Source organism: Vombatus ursinus, unplaced genomic scaffold (genome assembly GCF_900497805.2).
Source record: "Vombatus ursinus unplaced genomic scaffold, bare-nosed wombat genome assembly UNPS02009824.1, whole genome shotgun sequence".
NCBI lineage: Eukaryota > Metazoa > Chordata > Mammalia > Diprotodontia > Vombatidae > Vombatus > Vombatus ursinus.
Window position 1 is genome coordinate 1833028 of NW_020949602.1, and position 12218 is coordinate 1845245.

The window sequence follows — 12218 nt, forward strand, 5'->3', positions numbered from 1 at the left end:
TTATGTTCACATAATAAAAATTTCGACCATGAGCTTTATTTGATAAAACCTTGACAAAAACTGTTCTCTGCATCGGGCCGGCTGCCCTGGATGCGGCTGAATCTGGCTCCAGGGTCTCCCCTGCCCATGACGAGGGACCCTGTCTTATATCTCTGAAGGGGACTTCTCCTTAAGAACACACCGTCCTCCAAAGTCACTTCAGGTTTATCCAAGTTCAACTTCCAGGCCTCTTAAAAAGATGAGATTCTGGTTTCCAAAAGGTGTCAAGCATCAAGGAGGAGGTCTGGGTTGGACTCAGTGCTGAGTTTGGGAATTTCCTCTAAGGGTCCACATCGTCCAGGTCACTTCTTGACTCGCCAATCATCATGGGAGACTCTGAGCCCTTGGGGAGAAAAGGAAATGAGAAAACACAGCTAAAAGTCATCTGAGAAGGAGCTTCCTGCCAGTGTGCTGAGCTCTAGCCCAGCACAGCCGCCATCTTGTCGTGACTCAGTTTCACTCCCGGGGCCATCCTACAAGGACGCCACCGCCAGCCTACTAGGTGGCTGTAGCATGGTGCAGTGAAGGGTTTTTACTCAACTACGAATTCTCCCGTCTGTCTGGACCCAATCCTCAGTGTCCTCTTTGGAAGAACAAGGGGATCGGCGCCCTGGTGTCTCTAAGGTCCGCCCCAGCTCTCGACCCAGCATGGTGGCATGCAGAGAGCTCTGGTGGTCCTGTGGTCAGAACAGGCCTAAGCTCAAGAGAGGCTGACCACACTTAGTTGTGTGATCCTGTTGGGCAAAGCAAAGTTTCACTGAGTCTCCCGGCTTTCTTATCCGTAAAATGAGGACAATAATATCTGTGCCACTTACTCCACAGGGTGGTTGTATGGTGAGAGCTTTGTAACCTTAAAGCATTTCATTAGAAATGGCAGCAATTCTGATGCTCAATGGTACAGAATGACAAAAGCCGGTTCCAATGCAATGTTTTGCGCCTCCTGGGTCGATGACTTGGGCTTCCCCACTGCTGAGCTCTAGCCCAGTGGTTCCCACGCTCATTTGGCCACAGAAAATGCTGGGCCTTGAAAGTTGCAGCCCCTTGCACCAAGGGGAGTCCAAGGACATTTTGGAATTAAAAAGAGAAAATCATGCCTAGTTTCAAAATGAAAAACAAACCAAAACTGTGACATATAGCAAGCATTTTAATAGGAATGTAACTTCATATTTAATATCCTAGAAGGAAAGCATCAGTAGTATCAACATGGAAATCCTATTCACACTGGATGGAATGCATGAGAGCTCCACGGGAGGTAGGCTGCTCAACAAACAAGGCTCCAGCCCATTGAGATTCCCGGCCAGTCTTGAAGGCTGCCTTTCAGGCGATGGCGCCATCTTTACGACTCACTGGATAAAGAAATTTGGGTCTCCCCATCACAGAGACTCCTATGATCTCACAAACTTTGGCATCCCCAAGATAAGTTTAGCTGTGGCCAATGACCACAGGGTGACCTCACAAGTCATCAACTCTAAGCTGATTCATTGTACAGATGAGGAAAACTGAGGCCCCGGAGAAATGCCTTTTGGGATTTAGCCGGACTCTATCTCTATTTTCTTACGTATGTCTCCTTATCCACTGGAGCCTAACTATGGGTTTTGCCTGTTGTTTCTCATAAGCTGCTTCCCCGGCATTTCCAGACATCCTCCTCAGTCCACTCTCACTAGATCTCCCAGAACCCTGCCCCTGGGTCCTGGGCTCTGATGGGAGAAACAGCCTCCAGGTCACCATCTGGCCATTTCCAACCATGCTTGCCCTCTCTGTGGTCCCTTGTGCGCTGCTTTCTCCCCAAAGAATGTAGGCTCCTTGAGGACAAGAGCAATCCTGTCTGCCTGTATTTATATTCCCAGCACTTAGCACAGAGCTTGGCATGTAAAAGGTGACTGATACATATTTTATCATTAACTCATCTTCAGATAATGACTTGATTTCTCCTGGTGTTCTTCCCTTGTTCGTGTGTGTGTACTTGGTTTACTGTCTTGACCAATGTCTTTTGGTGAGTTTTAACTTATAGCAATTTCTCTTTCATGCTGGTCTACTGTGTCTACTGTGATCTGGGGGAGCCTGAGGAGAGCCCGTGTTGTCAGGACAGACATCACGACTCCTTGGAAGAATTCTGTGAAGTACTCATGTCCGATCCACAATTTTCCTTTTCTGACTTGCAAACGTCTGCGCGAGTGCACACACGCACGCAAACACACACACACACACGTGTCCCCCCCCCACCCCGACTGCCCTCTCCTATGACACAAAGGCCCACTTCTACCTGCTGGAGCTGTCTTTCTCCATTCTCGTTAGCAGGACTGCTCTCTGACCCATTACTGCTTCCTGACTGATCTTTCTCATTCAGCAAAGCTGTAGCATAAGCTAAGGTGTCCTAAAGGAGAATTTAAATAGAAGAATAATGAATGAACAACCAAACAAAGGGTTTGCAAGCACTCCCGGTTGTGTTAAGACGCTTCTCCTCCAATATTCCCCAAATGGAATCACTGGGTATTAACCAATGATTTCTACATCAGACAGGTTACAAGGAGGAGTCATCACCAGAGCAAAGATCCCCAAACGGTTTTCCAGGGACAGCCCAGCCCCCTTAGCCCACAGCCAACCTGCCCTGCTTCCAGCCTGCTCCTGGGGGTGGGGGAGGGGGAAAGAATGGCACAGACATGGGTGACTAGGAAACAAGGCAGGCTATGATGGGGCAAAGGAGGGAGCCAGGAAAAGCTCGCCAAGAAAATCAAGAGGGAAAGAACCGTTTCAGTTGCAGGGATCAGAGACGGCATCATGGAAGAGGTGGACACAGGGAGGTGCTGGGTGCAGGGAAGGCTACCGGAGAATATCAAGGGGTGCAATGTGGGGGAAGGCGGGCTCCCCAGTTCTATTAGGAGCCAGCTCGCAAACCAGGACACTCATCTCTAGCCTCTCCCTTCTCAGGGAGTGGAGAATCCCTGCAGAAAGGGACCAAACGAGAGCACAGTGCCCCCAGCTACAAGGGTGAACACAACACCCACCTGAGCAGAAATAGTGCGCTGAAAGGTTTTTCCAGTTGAGGTTTCGTTAGAGATATTACTTTGTGGGACCCAATAATGTTCAGACATCTAGAAAATTCAAATCAGAATTACAAAGACACCCAAGCCAAAGGACTCAATCACACTCATGTGCGCCCAACCACAGCTAGCTGACCACATCAGACCGGGAGGCCCAGGAAATGCCCATCGGGCTCTCGAGACAGGGGCCCCCCTCTAAACCTGCAGAGGCACGTCGGCTTCCTCTGCCACCAGCAGATAGTGCGGTGGAAATGAAGGGAATCTCACAGAAGGAAGAAAAGTCGTGTGAGCCAGGCCACTCAGCCTCAGGCTGGCCCAAGGGATGCGACACCTGGACTTGGCCCTGCCAGGTCTCTCACTGACTCCCACAGGACGGGGAGGGACCTTTCCAGCCCAGGTACCTTCTTCTGCAGCCACTGCACGGCCCAGCTCCAGTGGTGGGAGTTCTCCTTGAAGTATTCCTTAGCAGCGGGGCACCTGGTGATGGAAGACACTCTGATCAGCTCCGCCCTGGCTGAGCCGGGACAGTGACCTCCTCCCAGGGAGCCGCTCGACCCACTACACCACTGCCCCTCAAGGATGCCGCATAGAGTAGGCACTTGACAATGTCTGGTGAATGGCTGTTACCACCTGTCCACATTAAACCCAGAGAAATCCCTACAGTCTGAAGAGGGAGGGTGAGAAAGCACCAGAGACTCGGAGTCAGAGAAACCTAGGGGTTCTGACCTAGGCCATTAACTCTCTGGCTCTCAGTTCTCCAATCTGAGAAATGGGAAAAACACAGGGTCTTTGTAAAATCACTTGAACTAATGCACATAAAGCACTTTGTAACAAACAAGTGCTATGTAAATGTGTTATATACAAGTCTGACCAACGCTTTCCACTGAAATAAAGAAAAAATACTAGTCATCAATTCTGGTTGATTAAAACAACAATCATCAGTACATTTAGCACCTTTCTTTTTAGATTTTAACTGATGCGTGGTTTTTCTATCACCTCCATTTCTATCCATCTCTTCCTATCCCTTCCCAGAAAATTATCCCTTTAAACAAACAAACAAACAAAAAACCCAGGAGGTTAAAAAAAAACACGCACGAGAAGCGAAGTGAAGCAAAGCAAACAACCACTTGCTCCACGTCAGCATGCACCTGCAAGAAGGGAGGGGGCATGTTTCTCTTTCCTCCTCTAGGGGCTTTTCATTGGCATGGTGTAGAGGTGACCAAGCAGGTGACATAAGCAGGCCTAGCCCAAACCCGATTACTATGTGGTTTTCCAAGTCAGTTAAATGACCGGCATACTGGAAAGTCCTTCTACCTACACTTGAGCCCACTGCTGCCCGCTGGGGCTCCTAGTGAGAAGACACTCCCCCATGTAGATCACCACCTGTTCTGATGTCCTTCCAGCTGCCTGGGGCACCATATGGCCAGGAGCTGTCACCCGCAGGATCTGAGGCTGCCTCTCTGCCTAATACCTCCTAATGAGCCTTCTCAACACTCAATACTGGAGACCCTCCAAATGTCTGCTTATGGCAGTACACAAGATGAACAAAACAGCCTCAGGATACTTGGTGTGGGGAGAGACCCTGTACAAGTCACTTCACCTTTGTCTGCCTCAGTTTCCTCTGGTATCAAATGAGGAAAATCACAGCCCCAACCCCCCAAGGCTGTTGTAAGGACAAAGTGGGAGAGTCTATGGGAAGTGCTTTGGAAACTTGGGAGTGCTCTCAGGCCACACTTACTTTTGTGCCAGGGTCACGAGGAACTTGACACACTGATAGCAGCGGCTGCTGTCCACGTGATTGCTGTGGTGCATCAAGGCTGGGGAGGAAAATGGGACTGTTAACCTCAAGCACAAGCCACCAGCCCCAAGGACCCATGTCTTCCCCAGCCTCCTAGAAGGGACAGCCTCCCCTGACCCTACTGCTCAAAGCTCTGTCTTCAACTGAACGTTTTGAGAAACAAAAGAAAAAGTTTGTTTAAAAAACTGGGTTGCACTTCTATTGCCAACTTCCCTGCCCCCAAACCTTCCAGCACTGGTCCACGAGAGAGCAGGGGCACAGCAGGACCCTCAGCAGGGGGCAAAGACCAGGGGGCAACACAGGGCCCAAACTCTGGGGAGCACACAGCTCAGTTCCAAGCAGCTCATGGGAAATGCAGACTAAAGCAGGGAAGGGGGAGGAGCTGGGATCTGAAAACTTGTCCTATTTTTTAAAATAGGGATTTCTCTAAGATTTGTCTAAAAATAAAACTTTAATTTAGAAGGTAAAACTTTTAAATCAACGGCAGATTTCACTACTTCCTGTGACAAACAAAGTAAAAGAGTTTTGTTTTCAAGGGCAGTGAAAGAGTGGTCAGGGACTTTCCTGTCTGAGAAGGGGCCAGAGTTCAAAGCAAGAAGGCACAGAAGCCTCCAATCAGGTTTTAGGAATAAAGTCTGCCTCATCTGTCTCTGATGCACTCACGGTAGGAGAGCATCTTGTATCTTCATACTAGAACTGAGGTGGGGAATCTGCAGTCCGAGGCCACATGTGGCCCTCCAGGTCCTTGACTGAATCCAAATTTATAGAACAAATCCCCTTAATTAAAGGATTTGTTCTGAAGAACCTGGCCTAAGTCAAAAGGCCACATAGACTAGAAAAATATCCTAAAGATGCCAATAAAGGGGAAAAACAGGCCCATTGCTACAAAAAAATATTGATGGTAGCTTTATTTGCCATAGCATAAAATTAGGCCTGGTCTAGCTTACCGCCTGTTGAACTAAGTGGGGAGTACCTGAACAAACTGTGGGATGAGAAGAGACAGTAGGTCTCAGGAGAGGACAGAAGAGCAGGGAACCTCTGGAGGAGATGGGCCTCCCACCCGATGGAAGCTCACTGGCCATGTGGCCAGGGCCCAGTCTCTGGGCCTCCTGCCGATGACTCATTTACTAGGCTCTGGCCAGGCCATGATCTGCACTGTGGGAGGGATTCTCTCTCATATCAGTGAAATCCCAAACCCTAATGGGTTGACAGTGTGAGATAAGGATGACTGATACTTATAAAGAGCTCTGAGGTTTGCAAAGCCCTTTCCAAAGAAATACAGAAAGGCACAGCAAATGATAGAGATGCGGAAAAAAAAAGCAGACTATAACAACATACCCAATGACAATACTAAGAAAATAACAGCTACCAAATTTGAAGGAGGCAAAAAGGAGAGTGGAAGGGCAAATGGGAGCACATAAAACACCAGTATTATTTGGGCTTGGGGTCCGAGGCCAGCTCTCCAGTCATCAAACAGCTGCAGGTAGGGTTTTGGTTTACTTGGATTATCTCGTGGATGGTTATCTACTTGATGAGAAAGCCATCTGGCAACACGTGTTCTTCTTGGCCCTCCCTGGCTGAAGAGAACTGGACTCTTGGGATAAATGAGACACGCCAATGGGACTGCCCAAGACCCCCCCTTAATAGAGCTGGGTCCACTTGCCTACTAGGCCATTCTCCGTCTCAAAAGCAAACTTGACCCGTTCTACCTGAAGAGGGTCTTCAATGACCTAGGAAGAAAAAGGAACATATGGTGACGCTTGGGACAAGGTCCTGGAAGAAAGAGGTCACGTCCCACCCATTTGGTGCGTGGTTAACAATTCCCTTTGGCTTTTGAAACAACTAAACCACAAAAATGTAAGAATTATTGAACATCAGAACCAGAAGGAACCATAGAGAGCATATGGTCCAACTTCTTCATTTGACACAAGATGAAACCGAGGCACAGAAACGTAAAGTAGTTTGTTATAACTTAAATCGCAAATGAAAGAAAGCTTCCTAAACGATACACAGAGATTCCCAAACCAGTACACGCTTGTTGAATTAATTTATCAGTTCCTTCCTTCATGGCATTGCCCATGACTCGTCGAGACAAACGAATGGCATGAGTGTTAAAAAGAGCATCTAAATTTCCTGCCCCTTAAGACGGTCCGGGGATTTCTATAAATAAGATGGAGAGAACACCTCCTGCCTGTTCACATCCCAGAGATGATGCCAGCATGAGAGCTGGCAAACAACTTTCTGAGATGTGATTTCAGAAAAGTGAAAGAAGAAAGCACGTGTGGGCCCTAAAACTCAAAGGAGAAAATAAGTAATGGACAGAAAAGCATGTGTGCCACAGTGGCATGGTGGCTAGAGAAGGCTTAGATCCTCAGGACTCCTGGCCCCCGCTCACCGGCTGGTGAGCTGTGGCTGGGAGATGGTGTGCTCTGTCCCTGAGGACCACGGGACCCAGAGCACAGAATCTACCTGGCTGTCACTCTTCCTACCACACTGAATTATGAGCATCGACCGATCAGAAAGGTCATTACCTACCAGGATCTCGTGCAGCAGCTGGAATGTGTTTTTTAATTCATGGGGAGGAGCTGTTTCTAGTTGGCTCTATGTGAAAGAGGACAAGAAATCACAATCACTCCTCACCGCAAAGTCACTAAATCATCAGCAGAGTTCTGAGGGCACACATGTATCTTAATCCGTATCTCCACACACAACACCGTTCTGACTTGGATAAAGGTGCGAAGCACGGAGAGCAATTCTGTGCCCTCACACAGGCACTGAGGTTAAGCCTGGGAGCTGCAGAATGCTGTTACGGACACGCAGCCTCCCCGCAGACCACTGAGCTCTTTCTTACCTTGATGAAATGCAGCATGGTGAAGGAGAAGTGCTCGTTACAGAAACAGCAGTAAACCACCATCTCCATGAGAGCCAGAAGCGAGCCAGTCAGCTCCCGCAAGGCAAATATGACCTGGGGGGACAGAAGTGGGAAAGAGAGGCGAGGGATCATTTCCCATGTGGTGGTCAGTGGTTCCTGCATCCCACCGCTCACTGCCTTTCACTGACATCCTGTGACAAACACGTTGGGAGCAGGCCGGTTACCTCTAGCTGATGCTGACAGTGCGGCCAGCTTCCTCCCAGAACCCTGCTCAATGTGTCCCTTGTTTCTGAGGGAATCTTCTGTGCCTCAACATGGAATAATTGTTGATAACTATTACTTTGTCAAAGTCAGAAATGAGATGATGCAATGCAACACCCAAAGGTAAAGAGCAGCAGTCTGGGGGTAAAAAAAAAGATGTCCTAGGCTTTGGGAGGGGATGCCCACTCCTCAAGGGTTGAGAAGCAGGGGTGTGGCCCTGGGAAGGTCCTGTCCAAGACTCCTCTTGAGAACTCTACCTACTCAAAGGATGCTGGTGAGGCCCAAGGAAGACTATGTTGTGTGCACTGTGTGACAAAAAGGTGAATTACTGAAGAAAGGTCCATTTAACCTCCAGGTCAGGAGTCTATAAAAAGGATCAGTGATAAGTCTGTTCATTTAAAGTGTCTACCACAACTCACAGATCTACAACACAAGTGCTTCACCTACTACCCCCAAATAAGGGAGGGAGGACCAGGATTCCTCTTAATTTACAGAGGAAATAGCTCCCGGAGGTTGTGCCAACCTACCGCCCCCCGCCCCCCCCCCCCCCCCCCCCGGCCAAAAAGCAGCAACAGCAGGAACCCAAGATAGCTCCACTGGTTCTGAGGCCTGAGCTCCTGGGCTTCCCTTCCCCTACAAAGCCTGGTGTCGGGCACCTTCACCCTCCCTCATAAGTGCTGTCCTCCCCCCAGAACAGGATCTCCTTCAAGGCAGGGACTGTCTTTCTTTCTGCTTCTATCTGTAACCCCAGAGCTTAGTTCTGAATAAATGCTTGGTGAGCCGGCCTGATCGTGCTTCTATACCGACTTCCCCATCTGAAGTTTCTACTTCCGTGCCCCAAGACCGGAGAAGACAACCCCAAAACAAAGTGGTCTGACCCGAGGTCTTCCAAATGATTTCCCCTGGAATCCTAGAGTTCTGTAGATGTGTACCAGGGTCCTGTTTAGCACTTGTCCAATGGGGTTGGGTGTCTGGTGTATTGTGAAGTTAATGAATGCTGTATTTTATGTTTGTCTGGGATAACTGGCTCTGAATTCAATTTCTTTCACTCTCCCCCCACCTCCCCAAGCTGTAGCAGAGAATTTGTTCTGAAGGGGAAATTGAGACCAAGCCCGGAAGCAAACTGTACAAACGCCGCCACCCAACGGCACACGTCCAATGCCCCCCTCCCACGGGTGCATTGACTGTCTACTGTTTAGAAAGTGCCAGTAAATACTCTCTCAAAAATGGCACTGCTCATCCAAGGCTCTCTAGCTTAAAAACAAATAAATCAATAAAGGTGCCATAGGATCAATCAACTTGAAAACTCCTGATCTAAATGATCTAGACTTGAGACTTCACTGTTCTGTATGTGAAGGACAAGCTGGGCCAGTAGAAGGGAAGAGATAAAGTGACCTCTCCGTTAGGAGTCAGTTATAGCCATGGCAGGCCCAAATAACCCAGACACATTTGTACAGAACTCTCCTAATTCACGCTATCCTGGCACTAATAAAGGATTTATTTCCAAATGGCAAAAGGAGAAAAATTCACATGAAGGCCCGCCCTCTCTTCTCTCGACTGAGTGCTCAGCTGGGAGGACACCATATGCAGACAACATAACTTCTAGAAATGATGGGAAAGGAAGGTCACCTCCAGCAGGTACGGCTTCCCTTCAGACAGGAAGAGCAAGGACTCCACTTCCTCATGGAGGGCCAGAAGGGGGCCAGAAACGATGCTGACGGGAGGCCGCTGTTTGTATATGCCAGGGGCTGTAGAGGGAAAAAACAGAACAGATGATGTTTGTGTTGTTTCATGGAATAAATGTCTATAAAATGGATGTGGACTAACCTTGTGATATGAGAAATGGTTTAATCTTACCCAGCCACATGATCGAAAGGTTACTTGTACATAGTAGGCGCTTCATAAATGGTTGTTCAGTCTAACACACATTTACTAAGAGCCTATTATGTACAAGGTACCAAGTGCAGAGCTGAGCACACCCAAAGAGGCTCTTCCTAGGACGGCGAGGTGGGGTGGGGAGGGAAGAAATAACGAATATGAGCTAAGGTAGACCAGGGGAAGGACAAAAGAGAGGTCCAAGCAAAGCACGCCGGTGCAAGGAAAGAGAGGCCTCTCATAGGGCAGACCAAGAGGCCTGGGAAACAGAGAGAATTCCAGTCTGGTGAGAGCTTGTAAGCAAGTTTGGAATAAAGCAGAAAAAGGAGCTTAGAACCGGCCCAGACGGACATTCACAGACCAACCCTCCAGGGCTGTCTAGTGCGTGCCCTCGAGGTCAGGTGACTTGGTCCCTGGTACTAAACACAGATGCCTCAGGATACTTTCAGGGTTCTTTGGGCACACCCAGCCACAGGCTTGGTGTGTATTCCTCACGCAAACCCAGAATCTTTCAAAGGGTTAGGAAATCATGCTCCAAGCCGGAGGGGCGACAGCCTCTCGTGACAGCGACTGCATTTCTAGAACTGGAGTCCAGAGGACTCAGCGCAGGACAGTGGCCTGGGGAGTCCACCCGGTGCCACAAGTGGTGAAGACAGCTCTTACCAACATTCCTCTGCGATGAGACGTCCGAGTGCAAAACCAGCAATGCCACCGTGTTATGAAGGAATCCAAACTCCCGTGCTTGGGCAGAGCTCCACCGGCGAATCTGCCGACAAAAAACGAGAAAGATGAATTAGTGAACATAAAAAGGGGAGATTCCAGGTCAAACAGTTCAGTCCAACAAACAACGTCTAAGTTAGAGGGGACGGGCCGCTGATCGCATTGGGAGGGGCGGTTCCCTCACTAGTATGATTGTTTTTAACTCCAGGGACCCTTCCCATCTCTATCCTCATGTGGAGGGTCCTCAGCTAGGCTCTGGAGAGACTTAAGATGGACACCTGTCCTAATGGGGCTCACAGGCTGAGACACACAGATCACTGGGACACAAAATAATGCAAAGGAAGAGCCTTTTAATGAAGGGCAAAAGCAGGCCAGATGGCCTTTGGGAGGAAAAGGTCCTTTGTGACAGGACCAGAAAAGGCAGAATGTGAATTGGGTGGGAATGTCACTAGAGAAGAGAAGGGAGGGGCCACAGGCACAAGGACTGACTCGAGTAAAGGCACCTCCCAAATGACCCCTGAGATGGCCCAGGGAAGAACACGGGGATCATCTGGGGGCCGAGACGAAAGGCCCCTAACAAAACCTCCAAAAACGGTATTTGCTAGGTGTCTTGTAAATCTATCAAAGAACTTTAAACTGTTAAGGCCAGGGACTGCCTGTATCCACGTGGCCCCAAAGTCAGACACAACAGAGCTAAGCTACCAACAGGAGAAGACCGCAAGTGGCAACATCCAGACAACGCCAAGAAAGGCACCAGAGGAATAAAGATCTGGCCTCCAAGGCGTCACTGAGGCTTGGTGGGACGGAAGCCACAAGGAGGCCATGGTTCTGGAGGGGCAGATGGGGATGTGAATGGGATCGTATCGTACATAAAGAGACTACACAGGTCATACCAGACTAAAAACAGCCATTTCTTTGAATCAGCTGTTTCCTTTTCTAATAGGGTTATTAAACTAGTAGATAATGAAAATACTCTCAATATAATTTACCCAGATTTTAACAAAGCTTCTGATACAGTAACTCAGTATTCTTACAGAAAAGATGGAAAGATACAGATTAAGCAATGCTACAGCCTGATGGATGCAAAACTGGACGGATGGCTGGACTCAAAAACAGCTGTTCCAAATTCAACATCACTGTGGTGAGAGGCCTCCAGAGGAGAACCCTGGTCATTAGTGCTATGGAACTTTTTAAATCAATGACTTGGATATCATCCCATTTGCAGATGACACCAAACTGGGAAGGAGAGCTGACCCCCATGAACTGAAAAGGACCCGACAGGCAAGGACCTCGGGCTAATTTAATAAAGGGCGATTTAACTGGGAACAATGCCAAATCTTGCCCGTGGAGACAAAAAAGATGGGAAAAACATGGTCGGGCAGCCGCTGTCACAAAAGATCAGGGGATTTCAATGGAGAGCAAGCCCAAGAGGCAGCTGAGGGACGTGGCAGCCACGAAGACCTCTGCCGTCTCGGGCTGTATTAAGGGGGAGTTTCCGGGAACAAGAAGGAAACAGTCCCGCCTTACTCTGCACTTGTCAGACCTCATGTGGAAAACTCTGCTCAGTTCAGGTCACAATTGTGATCAGCTGGAGGATGTTCAGAAGAGGGTG

The 12218-nt window shown here is 48.8% G+C and overlaps 1 protein-coding gene across 1 annotated transcript in view; it reads right to left on the reverse strand.

Annotated features, from left to right (window-relative positions):
* The window catches only part of USP24 (ubiquitin specific peptidase 24), a gene marked incomplete at its 5' end in the record, with an annotated part of 157593 nt that continues 145375 nt past the window's right edge, over positions 1-12218 (reverse strand). Inside the window, 10 exons of the mRNA XM_027852728.1 lie at positions 1-382; positions 2303-2413; positions 3045-3131; positions 3482-3557; positions 4819-4897; positions 6542-6608; positions 7414-7479; positions 7730-7843; positions 9641-9759; positions 10550-10652. Of these exons, the coding sequence (XP_027708529.1) occupies positions 320-382; positions 2303-2413; positions 3045-3131; positions 3482-3557; positions 4819-4897; positions 6542-6608; positions 7414-7479; positions 7730-7843; positions 9641-9759; positions 10550-10652 (885 nt within the window). The remainder of the gene's footprint in view (positions 383-2302; positions 2414-3044; positions 3132-3481; positions 3558-4818; positions 4898-6541; positions 6609-7413; positions 7480-7729; positions 7844-9640; positions 9760-10549; positions 10653-12218) is intronic.